The sequence below is a fragment of the Apteryx rowi genome, unplaced genomic scaffold, assembly GCF_003343035.1.
Source record: "Apteryx rowi isolate R43461 unplaced genomic scaffold, aptRow1 scaffold_678, whole genome shotgun sequence".
NCBI classification, from domain to species: domain Eukaryota; kingdom Metazoa; phylum Chordata; class Aves; order Apterygiformes; family Apterygidae; genus Apteryx; species Apteryx rowi.
In genome coordinates this window covers 294,265-318,195 of record NW_020450958.1, presented here as the reverse complement: position 1 = coordinate 318,195, position 23,931 = coordinate 294,265, and the positions used below count along the sequence as shown (strand labels likewise).

General features: G+C 39.5%; 1 protein-coding gene across 10 annotated transcripts; it reads right to left on the bottom strand.

Annotated features, from left to right (window-relative positions):
* Positions 1 to 527: 527 nt before the first annotated feature.
* Positions 528 to 23,889, bottom strand: KIAA1143 (KIAA1143 ortholog). Of its 10 annotated transcripts, none has more exons than XM_026085832.1 (7): positions 23,637 to 23,724; positions 21,342 to 21,530; positions 20,681 to 20,840; positions 12,248 to 12,330; positions 10,660 to 10,771; positions 2,669 to 2,814; positions 1,446 to 1,627 (listed from the first exon to the last, which is right to left on the bottom strand). In XM_026085832.1, the coding sequence occupies exons 3-7, from the start codon at positions 20,727 to 20,729 to the stop codon at positions 1,556 to 1,558; spliced, it is 462 nt and encodes a 153-aa protein (XP_025941617.1). In that variant the 5' UTR covers positions 20,730 to 20,840; positions 21,342 to 21,530; positions 23,637 to 23,724; the 3' UTR covers positions 1,446 to 1,555. The 10 variants fall into 10 exon arrangements, with proteins under 10 accessions (XP_025941612.1, XP_025941617.1, XP_025941613.1 ...); XM_026085828.1 differs by having other exon boundaries at positions 21,377 to 21,530; XM_026085833.1 differs by having other exon boundaries at positions 21,386 to 21,530.
* Positions 23,890 to 23,931: the final 42 nt, after the last annotated feature.

The following is a 23,931-nucleotide window of genomic DNA, read 5'->3' as shown; positions in this document are numbered from 1 at the left end:
GGATTTTTTTCTGTTAGGTGTTTTCTTCGCTGCATTTTAAGGCTCCCTCGTCCCCCCACCGGCCTCGTCCGCAGGTAGCGGCAGAGCTCAGCGGAGGAAGGCCACTGCCGCAGGCCAGCAGCATTTCATCTCGCCCTTCGCAGCACTTTGTTTCTCGTTGGTCTCAAATTAAATAAACCCCGAGCAGCAGGTGCTACCGCAGATATGTCGGGAGAGAGGGAGGGAAGCGGGGGAGACAGAGAAGAGGGAGGAAGCGGAGGGGAGGGGAGCGGAGGGCCCCAGAAGCGCCGCCTTTAATGCGAGCCCGCACCGGCGCTGATGGGCCGGGCCGATTATATTCTTTGAACGCCAGATGTTAGAAGCCTTTCAGAACGGGAAAGCCAGATATAACCCCTCGGAAAACAAACACACGGCCCCACCACCCCCCCCCCGCCCCAACGCCGCCGAGGCGAGCGGCGCTGCCCGCGGCGCTGCTGCCCCCTGGCGGCCGCCGCCGCCGCCGCCGCCCCGGCCGTACGAGCTGCTCCGCGCCGCCCGGGGCACGCTCCGTCTCTCTGTGGCCTGGATCGTGATCTCTTGCCGGAGCTGAGCTGCGCTACTGACGCTTGCAACCGGCCAAAGCACAGGCACTGGCAGCCAAGTAAAAACACAGAGCTGTAGATTTCATTGAAGAGTTTCTCCCTAAAGATTTGAGGGATTGCCTTACTGTGCATGCTCCGTTTCTCCAGCACGCTGCAGTAAAACAGCCAGAGTGCCAGGGTCACCATTTTCTTCTGCAAGGGACAGGACCGTAACGTCCTGTAACACTGCCCTTCATGTGCAACACTCAGCCTGCTTTTCGGAAAAAAAGAGGGCGCAGTGTTTGCATGGCGCAAGGGAGCCCCGTCCCCAAATCACCTCCACACTGTGCAGAGGTGGTTGCTCAGGTCTCCGGAGCACTTCGGCTCACTAGCACTGTGCTGCTGTACAGCACTGGCTGGGCACCTGACAGTCTTCTCCCTGTCAGTCCAACATTTTCTTAGCAAATCCTATTAACAAATCAGCCAATTGAAGCAAAGCAAAATTTTGCTCTGACATTTTGTCGGCTCCCAGCTGATTTCAAGTGTAAATTAAGGCAGAATCTGGTTACAAGTGAGTGCAAATCTCCTGTGTGTCAAGAAAAGCCTGAAATGGTATGAATAATACTAAAAGTTTTTCAGGAATAACTGGAACTCATTGGTGGAATATTCCAGGAACCAAGTAAACCCCACCACTTTAATTCCCATCCTACTCTTACCTTTCTTGCTATTCTTTCCCCTTTCCTGTGCTTTTCTGTGTGTTAATAACATTCATTTTGCACCTGAACCCCAGACTGATGTAAATCACCCTACATCACCATATACCTTCTCACATCCTTTCTCTTAAACTGTGTAGCAACAAACCAGTCTGGAATTTCCAAGCAGATGTCAAGCCACTTCCAAGTAGGGATTTATTTCTCCTCCAGTGTGTTTGGTGTCATAAGGTGACGATGGACAAATGACGGTTGTCACTGCAATCAAATGGTAGGCATGGGTTGTTATGAGTCAGTGACTTCTAGGCTGGAGCACAGCAAGAAGTAAAACTGGAACTGAAGTTTCTCATGAACCTTCTTTGATAACAGGTAATAGGAGGAAAGATTCAAATGTTAGACTATCGCTGCTTTATTCACATGTACAGCAGCTAGGGTACAGTCCGAAGGGTTTTAGAAAAATGAATTAAGGCTAGAAAGGATTCTTACTCAGTTAGAAAATATTTATTCCTCTGTAGCTATATTGATTAGCTTTAGGTATGAATAGCAATGCCATTCTTACCCTCTAAATGTTCATTCTAGTCAATAACAAAATTAATTTGTATATCAACAAATCCACAGCTATCCAGAAGGGAAATGAGCTCAGTATATAATAGAGGGGATAGTTCTGGCAAAAGGGAGAGTGTAGAAAGAAGCCTGCTTGTAAGAATTATTGATAAAAGAATTATATATTTACAGAATCCAATTCTGTATCTTGAAGCATTTTATACGCTTAGTCCTCAGCGATAACTGCAACCATTTCAATAATTGCTGCATGGTGAAAAAAATTGATTTAAAAATATGATCTCTTATTCATTTACAATTTTTTTTTTTTTTTTTGTACTACAGTAGCACCGCAGAGTCTGTAGCGCAGATTTGGATTTCTCTGTGGTTGGTGCCAAGTAAACTCGTAATAAAGGACTTGTCCCTTTGAACCATCGCCCAAGAACTGGCTTTTTAAACCACACAGTAAAAGAGATTCAGAGATTTGTATATTTGTACGTGTTATTGAAAGATTGCACTGAAGTCCAAACCTGAGATAAAAGCTTAAGTTTTGCAACATTTAACATTTTAGAGTCTACACATAAACACCAAAAGGTGCCTTAAAAAGGCTAGCATCCTGACATAAAAGTCCCTAACTCACTTAAACCCCAAATCCAGCCTTGAGCATCTGGTGACGCAGCCAAAGTGCTCTCTTCAAACTCCTTGCAGGGAAAAGGTCTGGGTGCAGAGGAGCTAGGAGAATGGTGGAGTGCGATTCACAATCACTTTCAGTCTCTGTCTGTGCTAACCCTAAGCTGGGAGGCCAAAGAGGGAAACACAGAAGGTTTGCAAGGGTGGGATAGTATGCAAACATTTTACCTCTCTGAGTTGGAGAAACAGGCTGGCATGGCAAACGCTCACTGTGGTTCTGCTCCCCTCAGGTGGTGACTGGAKATGCAGTGAACAGGCTCCTTCCTTCCCCACCTGGGGGGATTTGCTGGGTAACATTAGCCTCCCTGCTGGGGCTGTAGGAGGGAGGAAGAACTAGTGAGCAAATGGCCCAAAAGGCACAAAAAATGCACTGGGGCACTCCGAATCCAAGAAAGTTTGCCACCATACTGTAGATAGGTAAAATTATACTTAAAAGCGATAGGAAAAAAGTATTATTCTCTTCATGTTATGGCGCATGGTGAAAGACTTTAAGAAACAGTATCACACAGGAAATCTGTGACAGAAGCAGGAAATGATCCCCACTGCAGTATCCGAATAACAAGGCTTACCCTCCTCTTAATCTCAGCATTAACCAACAGGYAAAATAAATGAAACTACATTTCAAGGTCAAGTGATCCCTTCCCACATACTGTACCCACAGGGGAGAGAAAATGAATGTTTTGAATAAAGCAAAGTACACAGTAGAAACAAGTAATGTGGGGGAAATTTGTCCTCAAGCAAAGGCCTGTGCTAAGCCAATGCATCTTAAGTTGAAGCTTAAGTGATACATGGGTTCTGTGCAAGCTCCTAAATGGAGGTGTATTTTATCCCCTACATACACAGACACAGCAGAAGCTGGGGAATGTGCACAAAGAATGCACAATACAGACAAGGAAGGTAGCCACTATCTGGACAGACCACTATATCTGTGCAGTTTGTCCTTCATTTATCTCCAAAACATATGAAGTGCAAGTCTCTGAACAGTAAGGTACCACCAATCACAAATGTGACAAATTCTTGGCTTTGCTAAACTGGCATACTTCCACTGAGTTACATAAACCAGCAGCTGGGTCATGAACTAAAACCTGAAACCGGGGAAATTATTGAATTCTGGGAATGCAGACACTTCAACTTGCTTTACAGCCCCCTTCTTTTGTTAAAAAAAATTTTTTTTTTGGCATTTGCACAAAAAAACATGCCAGTGTGTCTTTTACAATACTCTGATGAAGAAAATTCAAGCTGCTCTGTCTGATATTAAAAGATGTGGCATTTGGTAATATTTGGATGGAATCCAATTGCTAAACTGCTGAACTGTGGTTTGTAACGTAAGCACAGCTTGAAGGGAAAGCAGCAAAAGACAGATGAAAATGAAAGTTATCAACAGACATAAAAGAACATGTGAGCAGAAAGCAGCAGGAGGAATATACAGTGTCTGAGAATGGAGAGAAATGTACCACAAGCATTAACAGTGATATCAGTGATTTAAACACAGCCACGTTGTGAAACCGAGCACTAGCATCATGATAAATTGGAGTAAGTGAGTAAAAGTGTAGTAGGTGGCCAAATGTGTGATGACCTGGGAAATGAAAGTGCTCCCACATGGAATACGTTAGATGCTAAAAAACAACGCATGCTACTTTTTGAAGTGAAAAAATGGAAGTGGCAATATGTAAAGTTAACACGTCTTAGAAGAAATAGATTCTCCTGCTATTAAAAAGATCAGGGTTTGGTCACAAAGGGCTTAGCTGTGTAACCTCCAAGTATTCAGTCTTTAAACAACTGCAATTTTATTGTATGCATACAAGTGTTAAGTAAGTGTGGGATATCAACCTTAAGCTTTGATTTTTTCCAGATATTGTCAGTTTATATCTGACTCTTGGTATTACTACTGCACGTTTTTGCTTGTAAAGGAATGGTAAGGTCCTAAGAATATCACATCAGCCTTTCTAATCAGAGAACCATAGAAAATAAGGCTGGAAAGGACCTTGTGAGGTCATCTAGTCCAGCCCTCTGCCCTCAGGCAGGATCAATTATACCCAAATCATTCCTGACAGGTGCTTGTCTAACCTGTTCTTAAAAACCTCTAGCAATGAAGATCCCACAACCTCCCCAGGCAATCTGTTTCAGTGCTTCACCAGTGTTACAGCTAGAAAGCCTGTCCTAATGTCTTCTTTAAATCTCCTTTGCTGCAATTTAAATCCATTAGTTCTTTTTCTATTCCCAGTGGACACAGAGAACAATTTATTACTTTCCTCTTTGCAGCAAGCTTTACATATTTGAAGACTGTTATCACATTCATCTTCCCTCCTCTGCATCTCCTTTCTCTAGATGTATAATCCCACTTCCTTCAGTCTATCCTGAAAGGTCGTGTTTTCTAGACTTTTGATCAATACCAGTACTTTCTGCTGAACTGTCCAATCAGTCTACATCTTCCTTTTTTGAGGTATAGTACACAAAAGTAGACACGACTCCAGCTAAGGTCTGGAGCAGAGAACAATTAGTGTAGGATTACTTCACGTTTCTTCGCCATGACACATCCATTCATAGAGCCCAAATTACATTAGCTTTCATCACATAGTGGCCTGTGTTCAGTTTTTTATTCATGGTAGTTACAGATCCCTTCCTGCAGAAGAATGACTGCTGAGTCAGTCACTCTCATCGTTTATATATATTGTTGACTCTAGGAGTTCAGTGGCAAGATCCTGGAGAGTTCAACACAACTTCCTTGAACGTTATCAAGACTAGTAGGGAGCTAATGTATCTATCAGTGTCATTTCATTGAAAGCACTGAAGTAACATCAGAAAGAACTTAGCCCAGGCTGCCCATACAGAATAGAGGAACTCAGTAATGGTTCTTTGCATTAATACCATGTTTAGCATATTCAGTCTGCAATAATCTGAAACACAATGATTTCTTTTAGAGGAGTTGGAGAAGTTTAAAACATGGAATATTAAACACTCAGAAGTATCCCAATATGATGGAAAGTCTCCAATCTACTCATATCCTGGTGTGCATAATGCCCAGTGAGTGGAGGGCTCTTTCAAGCCCAAATTATACACAAAATAGGATGAAATGGGAACTGTATTTTATTAGCCCCATCTTGGCTGCAAGTTGAGGAGTGAAGTTCAATCTCTATTCATATCTATAATATATAGATTAATATTTATCTTAGTCTTGAAACATGCCATAAGGAAACAGCTGTTCATCCTCTTCCTGATCTATTGGCAGATCCTTTTCTGTAGCAGTTGGAGTAATTTGCATGTACAGCCTCAAGCAGACAGAGAGATCAAGGTTCATCACAGTAATAGGGTCCCAACAACAACCCCAAAAGACACTGTGGTAAGAAAAAGGCTAATTCTTCAAGTTCCAAAGTGGTATTTCACCTGAACTAGAATTACAAGTTACCCACTCCCTGTTTATAAGCACATTAAGCAGAATAGCAATGAAATTAAAACAGTGCTCTGAATTTGATCTTCCTCTGATTTTGATTTTTACCAAATATTTAAAGCAATTTGGCAGGATTAAACATTAATAATGGAATATTAAGTAGCTCAAAGGAACAAATATTCTAACTCCCAAACTTGAATGCATAATTCCCATAGGTGCTTCTGAAAATCCCTGTTTTGAATGTTGTTGTCCACTGGATGGACAGCTTAAATATCACTGGCTTTCACAAACACAGTCTGCCTGCTATAATTTATGAAAATCATAAAATTGATTTAAGCTCTGTTCAGTGCTCCATAAATTTTATGCAGTCCTTAAATTACAAAAYTGCTGCTGCTGCCACAACACTGATCAGAACGACACTTCATCTCTTCTCTAGAGATAGTTGGCATGTCAGAGGAGAAACTGAGGCAGCTGAATTGCTTGTTTCAATTTAACAGGGCAGAATAAAACAGCCTAGATGCCAGGGCTGTAGTCCCACTGTGACTGTGTGGATCATGCTCATATTGCCAAAAGAGTTATTCTAGCCTTCCCCTGCCTTTCCTTATACTTAAGCCAGAAAATAACTTTTCCCRATTTCACCAGGATACTTTCTTGCACATATCATCAGATTTCAAGGACATCTATGAGATACTTGAGATGTTCATTCCCCTTTTAGTTTATAATCAGCGTGTTCCTGTCCTCATATACATGACAACAAAAATGCTTAAATTGTCTAATCGCACGCTGGTGTAAAAAAGCTTTTTAAACCTCATTACATTCTTGTCGGGTAGTATCCCTCTCAGACCAAAGCTGTTCCAGACCAATGCAGACTTTTTGATTTTACTAAATTTAAACTTTTTAGAGTATTTGGGGGTTTTTATCTCTGCATTCTTTGGCAAAGATTAAAAACAGTATTTTTGGCACTGACACTAAGATAAGGTGAAATTAAATTCCTAGCGTAGAGAAACTATGTTTGAATCAGCTACGTCCCCCTTACTCTTAAATTTAGCCAGCTCACATATTAATACCGCAGACTGCTTTGTCTTTATCAAGATTTTGTCTTGTGCTAGCTAAATCAAATGAACAGCACTCCTGTTTTTCTACAAGTCTCATCTGGAGTAGCCCAGGTTTCAAAGGCAAGTGCTCAGCACTTTAATAGAATCACTGTTTTCAGTGTTTTATCCTGGGGATCCAAAGTCAGCAGTTGCTATAGCCTTTTTCTTAGTACTGTCAATTCCTAGCTCTTTCCAATATCCTGACAATGATTCCTAGTCTGTCATTCAGACAGTTGTCATTTTTAAGGGATGCATTTTCAGCCTTTCTATACTCACTTTTCTCCCACGTAACCCTGTGAGTTTCATTCTTCTTCGTACGCTATGTTTTTGCTCAGAGGTATACAAACCATCTGTGCCTCTAATACAATGTTCTTAAATAGCCTCCAGGCAGATCTCTATGGTTTTTAAGTATTTCTCTTTGCCCTTCAGCCTGCTGTTAACCATTTTCCTTATAGTTTTATAATCTGTCCTTTTAAAGTTCGTTGTTACTATGTTGTCCCTAAGGGAACAACTCTTTTATGATATCAGAACTAAAAGTGCGCAGTGATCACTGTTACCCCATGGAGGCTTGACAACAACTTCCTCTAATAACTTCTGCCTGTTACAAGGTAGCTCCCTCTTACCCATGGCCTTACCTATTAACAGGCGTTCTACTGAGGACTGCCATGGGAGTCAAGGGAAAGGAATCCTTTGCCATATGTACTGGAATGGCACCAAAGCCACTTTCCTGTACATCTCCCTACAGAGGAAACCTGCCTTTGCCAGCTGTTGCTTTACCTCCCGCAAAAAGTAAGAACAAGAGGTCATGATGGGAAAAGTGCCATAAAATTCAATCTCATGTAATTTTCCATACTGCTCCCATCCACTTTCCTCAGGAAGAAGTTACTTTCCAGGGGTTGGCGCTGAGATTTTATTGCTTCTCAAAGTCTTGAGGAGGTCTACAGGCAGTTACTGCCATTTATACAGAACTTTTTGGTGTTTTTCTCCTACCCTTGTAATTGCCACATCTGGAATGCTCTCGAGAAAGTGGAGTGGAAGGGGATTTCTACAGCATAAAAAAATCTTTTTGCAGATTAACACCTCACTGCAGGAATGGGAATAACAGGACGATACTGAAGARGCAGCTGATATACCAGTCTTTCCGTCTGACAAATGCACAAAGGATTGATTTATGGCATCTGGCCAAGGGAAAGGGCTAAAGATTATTAACTAGCTTCAATGGACAAACACTTGCTGAGACTGCATATCACACCTCTTATGGTTTACCAAAGGTAATGACTCATCTTCAGGCATACCTGATGTCCTTGAGAATGCAATTGGCTCTACACAGCCAAGTGAAGCATTACTTAGTTAACACACTACAGCACAAGGGAAACAATCAGCCAAAATGATGACATTGCTACTTCCTGCTTCATTATAAATCTGCAGTTTCCTAACAGGATTATATACTGAAGCACTGTAAAAAAAACAAAACATTAAGCCCAATGATGAAATTTCAAAAATGTGTAACCTATAATTAAAACAGCTAAATACAGGCTTCTTGTGCTCAGAGCGTCTGCAAAACACAGCCTTTGAGCCTTTAAATGATATTTCCTGGAAAAGTGCTGGACAAAAAAACCTCTCAGGATAGAATTCTCACTCATCTGTTCTTGTTTAGGCCAATGCAATGAACATTTGCAGTCCCTACAAATTTGTGTTTATTTTATGGAAAAAAAAAATTATAAGACAGGCTAAAGATAAAACCAAGAGAAGGAACTCCTGGGCCACCTCCCCACACACATTTTCTTGCTCACTCTGTCCCATGTCTTCGCAATTTCTATCTCAATAATGCAGCATTTTTGATTCCTATCATTTAGAAAAAGATGCTATTTCTTCTGAAGACAGACTGATCTGATTCCTTGACAGCAGGCACCAGGCCTGCCCTGAAATAAGCTGCTTGGATAACATCAGGAAAAGTGAGTTGCTCTGTGATCTTTGTAACATAACAAAACCTCCACTATAAGCATCCATGGCTACAACGCTACAATGGTTCGCCAGGTTTGTTCCAGCTTACTACTAAGTTATGAATAGTGAGAACTATCACTGCCATCAATAAAYGTTTTGGAGACCTAAGGAACTTGGAAATTTCAAAACTTTTATTAATAAAAACTGTACAAGATTACCATATTAGGTAACAGGCCACATCTGACTAACTAAACTAACTATGCTAAAAAAGCTTACTAATCTGATTAAGCTACTTCCACCTTGCTCCTCCACAGCACTTCTCTCACACTTAGCCAAGCAAGCTCCACAAGGAAAAAAAAAAAGGTATTTCCCACTAGAGAAGGGAAAAAGGAAAAAAAAGAGAGAAAGCCAGGAAATTTGTCCATTACAGGCCCAGCCCCATGTTCCATGCACCCAGCTTTGGCTTCCCTTTTATTAGAAAGTTCTCATGATTATTATTTTTTCCAAGGCCCATTGCTTAAGACAGGTGATTGCTTAAGACAGTTTCAAATTTCTTTCCTAAATGAACAAGTAATTGTTCTCTTTAGTCACAGGTTCCATGGGGAGTTGACAGCATGTATAATTTTCCTGGTRTGTCACATTAAGAACACTGAATTTTCACATGACTACCTGACTAAAATGCTTTCATGCATCACTCACACCTCTTAATAAAATATATCCAATTAGTTATTGTTAAGTGAACCGGGAGTGAAATACAATGAATACAAAGGTCTCCTGGTCAGAGCGCTACAAATCACAGACAGAATAAAGGGAAGAAACTGGGTTTCTGTATCCACCTTTCTTTTCCCTGCTGTGTTGCCTGAAGAACAACATGCCTTCCATTATATTATTTCCAAGCAAATTCAATTAATTTATTTGCATTCCAGACATCTGCCATGAAGTCGCAGGGCAGGGAGTATGACTAAGCAGAAGTACTGCACCCAATATTTTGAAATAACCCTCTTTTTACTGACCTTCAATCTCACAAGTCTTTCACTAAAAAGAGTAAATTTTGTTTAAATGCAATTACTGACTGGGTTCAAACAAGACATCAGCCTCATTTTGAATGTGCCAAAAAAGCTGTGTATTTGGAGGGCCCCCTCAAACTGTAAGGTAAATCTAAATTCCTTCTGATCCTTGCCAAGCATTTACCTCTTGATAACCATGTCTCTGGAACTGCCTTGCAGCTAGTGAACAGCTTTCAGGCTGTGAGGGAAAAAATGTAGGCAAGTGTATTTTTGTGCTGATAAACAGAACCAGAAAAGTTTAGGTAAGCATTCATACATTAACTCATTCTTTCAAATGGGCCTCAGCAAGTCAGAATATTTACTCCATCCCAGAAATACCACAAAACATTCCTTCAGTATACTGTAACTCTACAGGATTTCCCATGGGCATATTTAATTTTTAAAAAATGTATTCAAACAAGTTTTTACCATAGAAAATAAGCAGAAAAATGAATCCCTAGAAACCTTTGACTCAATGTTTCTTTTTCCTGTATATGATTTGCTTTCTAGTCAAGTTATCATACCACACCTCTGGCAATTCTAGCATCAGACCAGCGCCACCTCAGAACTTTAATATCCCCTTATAGGTCTGCTTTTAATTTCCTGAAACCACAATATATCTATTTATTTTCAAAATTGGGATAATGTGCACTCATGAAATTAGTGTGAAATAGTATACAAACTTACATATGATCTTATGCTTCAGGAAGTTACTAGGTAGACAGGTAGCAATCATAAGAGGCTTACAAGCTTTGGAGACATCTGAGAGCAGGTTACTCCAAAAATCCCATTTTATGCCCTGAAATTTTAATTTAAATATATTTGGACTACATATAGAAAACATAATTTATTGTTTAATACCAGGTTAACAAACTAAAAACAGCTGTTTCATACAGCAACTTCAGATTTGCTCCCCAATGAAGCTTTACAGCCTGAATAATTTTGAACATCCTGTCACACAGCAGAAGAACTGATTTCATAGTCTCATATCCTATAATTCTGCAGTAGTCTCAGGTCTTGCTTACATATGATTGCAGAACACACAATACTTTCAAATCACTTCAAAGTCACTAGTCCTATTTCCACCACCTTGTTCTCCCCAATCCCATCCGTTCTCAATGTTATTTTGAACTTCAGTACACGCTGTTACATAAATCACACAGAAATGGTCTATTTCAAGGTACTGTACATAGTCAAGTGAAGAATTTTAAAGCTTCGTATCACAGGTATAACATTTCTTGACTTAGATTTCCTGCTTAGAATTTCCTACTGTAACAAAAACCAAAACAGTTTTCCACAGCTTAATGATAAAATACAGGTTTTAAAATAAACTGTTAGAAATTCCAAATAATTATGCACGTATATATACGCTTCTGACTTGAAGAAATATACTTAAAAAAATACTGAGCCCATCAGTGTGATAACCAAATTGTACAATCTCTAAAAGTTTAGATATGTTTCTTTTGCAGAAGCTGATACCATCAACTAGAATCAAATTCCTTACCTCTTACTAGCACAATCAATTCAAATAAACTCAGTGCTTCTTGGACTGCATTCACTGAAGACAGCATTAACACTACATGATTGTAGCAATTGAAGGCTCACTTACTGTAMGGGCTCTTAAAAGAGCTAATCTGCCAAACCATATGTGCAAAATTCAGGGCAAAGTTTTGTTAAGATATGAGGCAAAAGAGTTTAGTTTGTGCTCCACAGCAATGCAGTCCATTTCTTTTGAATGCTAAGTCAATATTAACAAGGAAAAAACAGACAACTATCAAATAGGGACACCAAATGGAGAAGAAATACTATTTTAGTATAGGAGGACATTTCAAAATGCACTGTGAAAATGTATTTAAGCTGGATATGTACAGGTGAATTTTGCTGCTCATCTGTGATCTCAAGTAAATTTGACATATATGTTTAAATTCTCTTTTAAAAATAAAAACATGAGATACTGCTTATACAGTTCTGTCTGAAATGAAAAAAATCAGCTCAGTTTTGCTCTTGCTAGYTTTATACTAAGTTTCTCTAGTTGGATTATAACAAAATAAGAGAAAACTCAGACAACAACCCTCAATTTCTAAGAAAACACTCAATCTTTCTCTGATCTCTGAAACGGTATGTAAAATATAAATACATACAACTCCTAATCATCATTTTCTTCATCATTAAACGAGAGAAGACTGCTATTTTTTATTTGCTTAGCTGCACTCTGAGGTGTAGATGCTTCTCTTTTAGCTTTCTTCGCCCCTTTCATCTTCTTACTTGAACTTACATTGAGGCCTGAAAACTTCTCCGATGAACGTTTGGTGGGCTTCCTGAACATAATTTTTCCATCAGCAGGTTCTGGTTCACCATCTATAACAATGAGAATTAAATCAGAACTCATCTTCAGATGATCACACACACACACAGAGAACTTTACTATTATCTTTTCTTTTTCCCCACAGCCAAGATCAGCAAGACATCTGAAATAACAAAGCAATAGTGAAAATTTATTTTTTTGGCCATAAACTCTCCACTGGACTGATGTCCTTCATGCACACATATCTGCTCCATGGCAACCASCACCTGAAGACAGTCCTTCTCCCATAGTTGCTATTAGAAATGGGTTCTTACTAGCCAGAGCTTTAAGTTAGRAGAGACTGTAAGTAGTAGAGCTCTTCCCACATGATCCAGCTTCATCCACTTATCAAAATGCAGAAGACAACTTTATATGATCCTCTAACTCCACTTCACTATTTGTAAAATCCACAATAACAAATGCACTTATTTCAGAATTATGGTACCTCTTTAAATGACTAAATGACTAATACACAAGACAAGCTTTTCATTTACTTTAATATACCCTGTCCTACGGAGACAGTTAAAAAGATCACATGGCCATAAACCTACTTTTTATTATCATATGGGATGAATGTTTCAGGGTTTCTTCAAATCTGTAAAGCCACCAAACTATGCTCTGAAAACACATTAGGACTGACTAATTCTGCTCCTCTATATGTACTAGAGCAAATAACAATTTAAAAACACAAGAAGTTCCTTTCAGGATTATCAGGCAGAGGAAAAAATCTCCTGCACAAGTAACAGCATCTGGGCAGTATTTCTGGGAAAAAAAACTTAACTTTGAAGTCATGAATCAGAAGCAAAGGCTCATGCTGCAGTAGTTCACAATTTTTATAATGAATATGCGACGGATATTAAAGAACCATAGGGGTTCCATGCAAGACATTTTTCCTAAAGTACTTTTGTGAATAAATTATTCAACTGAAATTTCCTAACAATATATTAGTGTTTGACAAGATTATGTTTTATTTAGTTATAACTAACAAACATTTTTTGCCTTCAGCACAAATTTTTTTTTGAATACATAGGCATTATGGCAGAGGACTAATATTTTAGTGTTATCATACACAGCACTGGTTGGAACTTTTCAGGGCATGCTCCAAACAATACAAATATGAGATCAACTATAGTAAACGTTTTGTGGTACACATCAAGACATCAGCTTAATTAGGGAACTTCACTTAGAATTCCTTAGTTTTCACAGACTTTTTTTTAGGAAGAAACCTAGCTTAAAGAACTAGCTTAAAGAGCACCAATACTGTCAATGACTTCTGCAGAATGTAGTTTTCTGCAGTAGTATACAAGGGAATAATACTATGCAGAAAATAACTAACCAGATTTTTGGAATATAATTCAGTATTTGTGCATTAGAAAAGCATCACAGTTACAAGAAATAACCAGCAATAATAAACAGTAGTTATTAAAAGCATGTTTATCAATGGCTCCATTGTGAATTGTATGTGAAAAACTTAGGTGTTTAGATGTTGTACATGTAATTTTAAACTTATACATATATAAGTTTAAGAAGTGCCCACAGTAAATTCTGGGAGGGAAAAATAACCATTTCTGAATATATACCACATCTAGCCAATCAAAATATACTACTTATCATTTCTCTCAGAAGCTATGCTAAACTTAAAAAATTTAAACAAATTTTCCCATCATGAACTCCCTTTTGGGGCTCAGAAGCTTAATGTAAAATAATTCACTTACTGATTGTTGGTCAGCTACAAGAGAACATTAGAGTTTGTGTCTATACAGAGAGCCAGCTTTTCTAATTTAACGAGACCTGAGGCAAATGATATAAGCTGAATCCTGCAAAAAATGCATCTATAAAAGAAATCTCACTTATGACCAGACCCAACTGTCTATGTACTTGTGTCAGTCAATACACAGACTACATACAGTACTAGTTGCAGCTGTGGAAGTAGGACTTCAAAGCAACCAGCTGTTACAAAAGCATGAGAAGCATCAAAAAGTCTCTTTAGATGCTCTTATAACAGTGGTTACTATACTTTCTTAGAATGGTAAATTTAAAAAACAAAACCTTAAAAATCTAACAAAAGCATACCTGCAAAATACATCAGCTAAACAACTATGTACTCATACTCCATGGAAAAATGGAAATCAGAAGTTTCAAATTTTACTCCCAGCTCTCCTGCTACCCATGCTGTGAACTGCATTAAGCCTTTCACTTTGTCTACCAGATGGAGAAAGTGATAGATACCTTTGCAGCATGAATTTAAAATCTTTATAAGCAAAGTGCATAAACAGAACAAAGCTCAGAAACGCCACTAAAATGGCAACTGGGTTAACTCTGAACTCCAGGGCCTCAGTATTATTTGTGTATCATTCTGCAATAAAGGAAAAGATTTTAGTTCCTGGCCTGGTAAAACACTGTCAAAATTTTATTATACATATGTTCAAGGAAATTCATTTCAGTAGGAAACTCAGGCTAACTTCAGAGAGCTAAGATGTGTATGCAGTGCTTGACAAAGAATGAAGGAGATAACGAAACACAGCAGGTCTGGCCTTACCTAAGCAACTGTGGGAAGAGGAAGAACAGAAAGATTATGCATTTTGAAAGAATTCAACTTAGCAGCTCAAGAATTTAATACTGATTTGTTAGGATTGTCTTTTTCAGCTGGTAAAAAACTTCACCTTATCTCTTTTAATTTTACTAGACTGATATGCGTCAGCTGCTGTTTGCATTAATGACCTCCAGAAATTGATTTTTTAATCATTATTAAGCAGGGCAAAGAAGAGATTCAAGAAGCAATCTCGGTGTTGGTAGTTTTTAAAGCAGAGCCTTGATAAAAGACTGTATCAGTATTACAAATTAAGGAAAGGATTCTGATAAATGCATTAGAACACACAAGGTAAAAGACAACCAAGATACCAACCAAGCAGCCAGCATCACATGAGAAATAATAGAAAGCTCTTAGTCATAGCTGCTTACGCCTGGATCACAAACCTTTTATGCTGGTAGACTAAGAGAGATATATTCAGATGTTGAGTTGAAAGCTCACTTCACGAGTGACATCAATTTAAGAAGCCATGAATTCAGAAGGATGTTTTTTCCCTCCTTTAAGTACAAGTTGTATCTTACAAGGAGAGTAGAACTGCGGGACTGAAAAAGAAACACTGCTCTTCTGTTTAGGTTTTGGGTTTGTTTTTTTTTAAGCAATCATTTATGTAGTCAGTAGTACCACTTTTCAGCAGGGTCAATTTCTGTCCACATGGGTCTATTAGGCTGCAACAGGAAACGCACACCCCACTAAACTGGCAGGAATGTCAGAAAGAGGAGCACACACAATATTTCAAAATGCATATCTATTTAATGACAAAGGTTGGAAAAATTTTTTATGGTAACCTGGCAAATTTCTTACTGGTTGCTATGGTTAGAAGTTTGGGTTATCAGACACTCCTTTCTGTAGTGCTTCTTCACCACCTATCTCTACACATGTCTTCAGAAGCATTTATTATATGAATTCCACACACTGGTCCCATGTAGATAACAACACTAATCTTCCTCAGATAATCAGTCTCATTCAGTATTGAGGGCATTCTGAATTAAAATCATCTTTGGGAAAGTTTTTGGGTTTTTTTTGTTTGTTTGTTTGTTTTGKTTTTTTTTTGCTTTAAATACTATAAAAAACAGCCTTGATTTAGATTCCTACTGTTCACATGATAAAAAGCAACATAAACTCTAAATGTGATAAAACAGCTGCTTAAGCTAAGGAAAGAACTCTGTTACTCAAGACAGGCAAAAGGGGCTGGATTCTCCTCGCCTCTCCTCTCCCTTCTCCTCTTCCACCCCCCAGCATATAGAATGACAYAAGAATAATATTAAGAGACTTCAAATGAGTAAGGACACCTCCCAAGAAATTTAGTCATTTGCATATATCAGAATGTTCCAGAGGCAAGATGAACAAGAAAAGCGGCAGAAAAATCAATTCCAGAGACTGTAATGAATGCTGGGAGAAAGTATCTTGCAGCAATTACCATCTTTTCTTTTGTGCAAATTTAATTTTTCATAAGACCATTTTTATTTATCTCTGAACTGACAGAAACTATTTATAAAATGCTCCATAAAATTCTTAAGCAAAATGACTGTTGGTAAACAAATGACTTCTTTTTAAAAAGCCTGTAAGTCAGTCTTCCATGGATAAAAAGATTTCAGCAAAGGAGGAGGTTTTTTAATATACAAAAGGYTAAGCCAGCTAAAAAAGTTCTCCACTACTATACTTGCAAAGCCAATGGAAGAGCATTACTAAATTTTGCTCTGCCTCAGGAGGCAGCTAAGCAAGGCTAGAACATTAATCAGCTATTTTTGCCAAATTAATGAAAGATTGAAGCTCATCTTTTAAAGAAAAAGCAAGTCACAGGAACTGCTGATGCTTGAAATAAGTTTAGTCATGTCAAACTGGTTATAGAACAAAATTAAGGAGAAGAAAGTAAATGAGATTTGTAAAATCCTAGAATAATATCCCAAGCTAAAGCCTGAGGACAAGGACCTTCAGATGAAGACATCATTACAGATACAYAGACAAAGGGAAGCAGAACCTCAAAACTGGTTATTTATGGTATTTTGGAAAACTAACAGGCAGTTTCTATTCACAACATATAATTAGAAACATATTACTTATGATCTACCAAAGTGCCTTGGCTTTAATCTCAACATGGTGGAAAGAAAGATTAGTGGTTCTGAAATTTGCTTCCCTGTTACTCTTTCAGTCTTCACATAATTTCACTGATGATCTGATTCAGTGCCATATATTATGGTCTAGTAYCTGTTAAATTCATTTCACTTTCAGCTCTGGGAAAAATTCAAAGCAGTAAGAAATGTAATCAAATTACACAACATCAGACCTTCATTACACTTGCCATTTTATGTGTGATAATTACCCCAAAAAAGAGAGTAAAGTAAGATGTTACTCAAAACTCTCCTTATTAAACTAGAAGTAATCAGTTGCCTAAATATCTGCCTCTAACTAGAAATCAGAATTTAAATCTAGAAATAAGACTAGTATGGCAAAGATGGACAAAGACTTAAAGAAGCCTTCAGCAAGCTGCCACTTACACTGAAAACCTCATTTCACCTCAACCTGGTCCTCTCCACAGCAGAGGAACATGCTACCACATGCCCTGTTCATTCCCATACGCAAAGAAAAGGGAAATCAGGCCAAGGCTTCATATTGATAGCAAAGGCAAATGAGCTAATAGTAACATAATAACACAGAACAGAGAGCAGCAGTCCCCATGATTCAACAACCCTGCTACTTCCTACTGCGTATTTTTTCCTCCAGTTGCAAGTTGTTATTCAAGGGATGAGCAGGTGATAAGCAGAAGTGCCAAAGCCCTACAGGGGCTCAATACTAGTATGCTCACTAAATACATTTATGTCTTAGGAAGGTCTTTTTCCACCAGAGCAGAGGTTCAGTTTCTCTGTTCAAATATATTTCCATTTCACACTGTGTGCTCAACTTAGTGGATCAGCTGCTTTTGGACTTTTTTCACAGCATGGACTCCATCTCAAYAGACTCTCATGGACAACTGCTTCTTTCTGCCCAACCTTGTACAATCATCTTTCATCCTACTGTTATCACTCAAGATTCCAGTGGCTGCTGTAACAGTTGCTTACATGAAAAAGAAATCGCTCAGAAAGAATCTTGTCATTTTCTTCCAGTAGGCTGAAACTTCCCCCAAGACCTAGAAAGTGACACCCCTTTTAAAAAGAAAACGTGACAGTTTTACAAACAACAACACCAGGCACATGCAGTACACTTCAATAACAGAGACCAGGAAACAATCAGGAAGCTGAGCACATTTTCTCAGAGGAGTTTGAATTGTAAAAATACAGCCCTTGGTCCCCTCATTGGTTATGCCTACCACTTTTACATAGCTACCTGCAGAAACAAATCAGATAGTTTTATTTACTTTGAAGCTAACCTACATTATAAAATTCTAAGAATTTTTCATCAATGTGCTTTTCAAAATATAAAATTCTCAGTGTATTTGTTCCCTCTACTGTTATTTGACGTCTCCATTTTCTATCATTTATATTTTTACACATACTCCTACACAAGGACAGATCTGCAGCACAAACCTGAATTTTCAATCCAAATGGTAGAAAAAGACTGAAGCAGCTATGGATGTCATACTAATAGCTCTCATTCTGCTCTGAACTCAATTTACAGCCTTTGGAAATAGCCACAATGGCTAACCAAAGGAAAATTCCACAGCTTCTATGAATCATCTTTCTGTTTTATACTTGTGAGGTTCCAGTTCCAGATGGGTAATTGGGTCAAGACATTCTTTCTAAAGACAGTAATATCAACCTATATAATCTGTCAAGTCTTCTGATACACACAAAAAAAGCAAAGTTACACTTCTTCACATCCTGTGTTACGATGGAAGAGTTTTTGGACACTCAACACATTTGTGTAAACAATATATGAATGATGAATACTCACAGATGTTCTTAACTGTATACATCAAATATAATTTCATGTCTTTATTGTCTAACTGCAACAACCTCTTCCACACCCCTTCATCTTTCCATTGTTGAAAAGCCTGTTCAATRTTTTAGATAAAACCTTTTCATTCCTTGCATACTCTGAATCAAGAACACTGTTACAAAGAAACATGTTTTTTTCTGTAGGTGTTTGTTTCTACTATCGTATCATATGTTACATTATGCAAAACTAAGTGAATTAGTTGAATGTATCTGTAGCATAGGTTTACATGTGAATCTGTTGTGAAAGTCCACTCAGCAGAACAACTTACACAGAGTTTTAAGATCTGTACACTGTTCATGTTGTAGCACACTGAAATCGATGTCAGTGGAGACTGCATTTTCATTAAAAAAATATATTAGAAGGCTTCCAAGTTGTATGGAAGATTTGATTTTCAGTCATGTGTGGAAGAAAAGGCATTTTCTGCATCTTTCCTAGCTTTTTATCTAACTCTGACTAAGGCTTACATTTTACCACAGAAGTCTTATTTGCATTACTCCGGTTCATTTAGTTGCTTATCTATCACATTTTCAACTTTTAGAAAGCTAAAATAAGTATACTCATTAAGATTTTTGAGAATAGCTAATCATCTCTACCCAGAATTATCAAGAGTTTTTTTACTTACTTTATTAAGCATGTAAAGCTATAATCAGATTGTTAAAAAGGATTTAATAATACAATGAAATTATCCCTTTCCCATCAAGAGCCAAGGCACTAGTTATTAGTTAAAATRGTGTATTTCATTCTATTCACTCCTCTGTCATCACCCCACAATGACAACTGCTTTGCCACACTAGCTGCACCATTTTCTTGCATCAATATTTTAACATATTGTATCCTTCTCCTCTAGGGCCCTAGAGAGTTTATTATTTCCATAAGGACCAGGCAATGAGAAGAAGATATAATTTTCATGACTTTGTTTTAAGCAGCATAAAAGGGATGTTGGGTTTTTTTTTCCAGTGTAAAAGTTTATATTTTTTAGAGCATAATGACCTGAGAAGTAGGTATTTGAAACTTTTTTTTATAATTACATAAATACAGAATGGCACAAAAGATGAACCGTTGCCTCATGAGCTGTGGAAATAACAAAGTCCGGTTTAGCACAGTTTGTTTACTACAGTCTATGTCCCAAAATACCTGCCTTGAAAATCCTAGCTCTCTCTTTTCATCCTGCAACCTCGCTCCCTACCTTCTTGAAAACCTTCAGCTCATCTCCTTCCTCTCACATCTCAAATCACCCCACAGTACTCCTAGGTCTTTCCCATGCCCTTATAACCACTAGCTGTGGAAGTCACAGCACACACTGGGGCTGATTCTGAGCAAGTAATACGTGGACCATTCAGTTACTGAACATGTTAGTGAGCTTGCACACCAGCCATTCTCTCCTTAGAAGCACTAAACTGAGTTTACTCCTTTTACCCAGGCGCTCTTTTTTACCAGCTCATCTTTAAGACTCCTCACCTCTCTGTCAAACTTCACTGAACTGATTAATGGGTTCAAAAGTTATCACAGGTGATGACAAAAAGACTGTTTATCAAGATGATAATGACACCCCACACCAAAACAAACAAACAAAAAACAGATTATTGCTATATGGAGGTAGGATGCACAATCAAGAAGCATGTAACTGCAACATTATAAAAAGCCAGAGATCTTGGATATGCATTCAAAGAGTACAGATTAGGAACCACAAGTGCAAACTATTTTAGCCAAAAAAACGAAAACTATTAATCAGAGGTAATATTAAACAAGTAGAAAACTGAGCAAATATCATCAAGCTTCCTTTTACAGTTATTTCTCTCTCCTTGGCTATACAAAGCAAGAATTAGTAGTTTGAAATTCACCTGATTCACTTGATTTTAAGGCCTCTTTGATTTGCTGTTTAATTTTCATTGCTTCTTCTGCAGTCAAGTCCCCCTTTTTCAGTGTCACCACTTGAGGCTGCTCATCCTCTTTGTCACCGCCATTCTCACTATCATCATCTGGAAGTGGAAGTTGTTCTCTCTAGACAGGAGAGAAATAAAAGCAATTCTGATCACCACACCAAATCACAACTCCTAAGGTGCAACAGTGGTCTAGTAATCTAGGGTGTAAAGAAGACGGAGCCAGACTCTTCTCAGTAGTGCCCAGTGATAGGACGAGAGGAACTGAGCACACACTGAAACACAGGAAGTTCTGTCTGAATATAAGGAAAAACTCTTACTGTGAAGGTGACTGAGCACTGGAACAGGTTGCCCAGAGAGGTTGTGGAGTCTCCATTCTGGGAGATACTCCAAAGGTGCCTGGACATGTTCCTGGGCAACCTACTCTTGGTGACCCTGCTTGAGCAGGGGGATTGGACTAGATGATCTCCAGAGGCCCCTTCCAACCTCAACCGTTCCGTGATTCTGTGGTCAATCTTTCATTTCACTTCTGCTGTAAGGTTAGTAAGGAGACCTGGCGTGGCTTTCAGTGCCAAGCTCTCCTAACACACATTGTCCAAATGACACAAAATTACTGTCATACCCTTCAGTAAAAGGGAATATTTTACTCTGGCCCACCATACGCACTCCCTTATGCCCTCATCGCAGTACAGCAGGCATAGCCAAATTCTTCTATGATTTGCTGGTACTTGGCAGCTAAACAGGCTCTTGGGGAGCCACTGCAGCTGGGCACAAGGTTAACAGTCCAATTCCATCACTGAGACACAGATTCCTGTGGAAAAAAAACAGTATGTGCTCTTTCAATTAAAGACCAAAGCAGTATGAACTTAGAGGTAAGAAATTCATTGCCTTTGTTCATAGAAATAATGTCTGTCATGTCACACTAAGATAATCTTAAATGTCTGGGACCAAATTTGAATCCTCTGTGCTATACTCAAAACAGTGAGAAGGGAAAGGGAGTCCATGGTGGCTTTATTACTAAAGCTACCCAATTAAATTGTAAGCATTATTAACATAAGGAAGACAATTTCCCTGTTTCCACTCTCCCAAACTCATGCTCTGAGAAAGAAGAATCATCTGGGATGAAAATTTTATATAAACAAACTTGGTCTAAGGCAGAGAGTTACTATAGAAATCTCAGTACAACAACGTAAAGTTTGGCAAGATTATAGGAACTGAAAACAGTCTCTTATAAGTATAGATAGTATTACCCTAATCTACTGAACTTACCACAGGAATAGGCAAATTCCAGTCTTCCCCAAGAAATGAAATAGCTCATGCTAAAGGCATACTCTATCTCAAATTCAAACTCATTTACACCTTTCTTTTCTAACAAATCATTGCTGTTATTACTTCACTGACCAGTCTGGAGAAAGTAGGTGATATTGGCTTAAGCCATATACCTTATGTGTGYATATATGTACACCATATAGCTATAGATATAGCTTAAGGTCTACTACATACTAGGATTGAATCTTAAAAGGCAGTAAAGGCAAATGAGACAAGCAGTGAAAGTCGATACTTTGACTGTTTGTAATACAAGATATTTTCACAAATAACTTACCTATCCTAACTAGATGACACTTAATATTATTTGAACAATAGCCATAAGATATTTTGTGCTTTTAAGTAATGAACTATCATAGCTAACTACCATTTAAGGACAGTGCCATACAAAGCTACTTCAGAAAAGAGGATGCTGTTCCACAAACAGCTTTTGGGTGGCAAAGCTGGTTTTAGCAGTAGCTAAACCACCTATATGTCACAGTGGCACAAGCGTGATTCAAATAAAGTCACTGACAATTAGCCACTGGTTAGTGGGTTGGTTTTTGTTCCCCCCCTAGGTTGCTGCATACAGGTCACCTGCAGCATCCCCCAAATGTTTCTGCCAGTACAACTAGGCAATAACATAACTGCACAAACAGGATTACCATCAAAATTGCACCAYAACTTAAATTTAGATTTTCTTAGTCTTCTACAGGAAACAACAAATTTGCCCGTAATATATTAGGGTAATGATRGGACTATTTTTCTTAGGGCATCCTATAAAACACTAGAGTTAGCAGAAACTCTGCAGTTTGGAAACGCACACAAACCAGCGCCACCAGGTAAGCCTGCCTTTTAAACAGCTGACTCAGACCCCTACTGCCCCAGCCCTGCCCACCTCACCATCACACCAATGTTTGTGTCAGCTGACCCGACTTCAGGACACGTTAACCCTTTTCCATTACGCTTTACTATACTTTTAAGACTTCAAACACATCTTTTTCCCTTCCGGGTTTTAATAGGCAAATTAAACTTGGGGCATCATAATCGTTTCCCCCCATCGCCCCCCACAGACAGCTGGGCGCGCTGGCAGGGCCCTGGTACCGACAGGGCCGTGGTACCAGCCGGTCACTGCCGCCCCTGGGCCAGCTGCTCCCACGAAAGGCACCGCGACTACCACGGCTGCACTTATTAAAAGCAGCAAGGGGATGGGATATTGCTGCTTTAAAAAAAAAAAAAAAAAAAACCTCCGACACAGAAACAAAAAACAACTTAAGTCACAAAGATAGTCTCCGTTACGGTTTAGGCCGGTAACTACTTTTCCCCCTTTCCCTACCACCTGCCGCGGGACTTCTTCTCCTTACACTTACTTCCCCCCAGTGCCCGAGGGGGGCACTRCTGCCACGGGCGCGCAGCTGCCCCTTCCCACCCCAATCCCGGCGAGGGGCCAGTCACTGCGGTGCCGGGGGGGCGCGCAGGGCCGTGACAGGAGCATACGAAAACGGGGCCGGCAGCACCCAGGGGCCTGCCCGGGGCTGGGGGCGGCAGCGGTGCCCRAGCGCGGGGGGAGGCGAGCGGGGGAAGACGGGCGGGCGCGGGGCCAGGCCCTTACCTTGGTTTCCACCGTTGGCCCCTCCCGATACCCGACCTGCCGCTTGAAGCGGCTGAGAAAGGCGGGCTCGGCCGGCCGCACGTAGGAGACCTGGGTCTTTTTGCTCATGGCGGCCGCCGCCGCCACCCCTCCCCGCTGCGGCCGCTAACGGCCAGCCCCCGACACGCGCTTCCGGCTCTGAGGAGGCGAGAGGGGATRGCGGCCCTAGCGGGACGCAGCTACCGCGCTTCCTTCCCGCCCTCTGAGATTTCCCCCGTCACGTGACGGGGGGGGGGAAACGGCTCCTCCAGCCAAT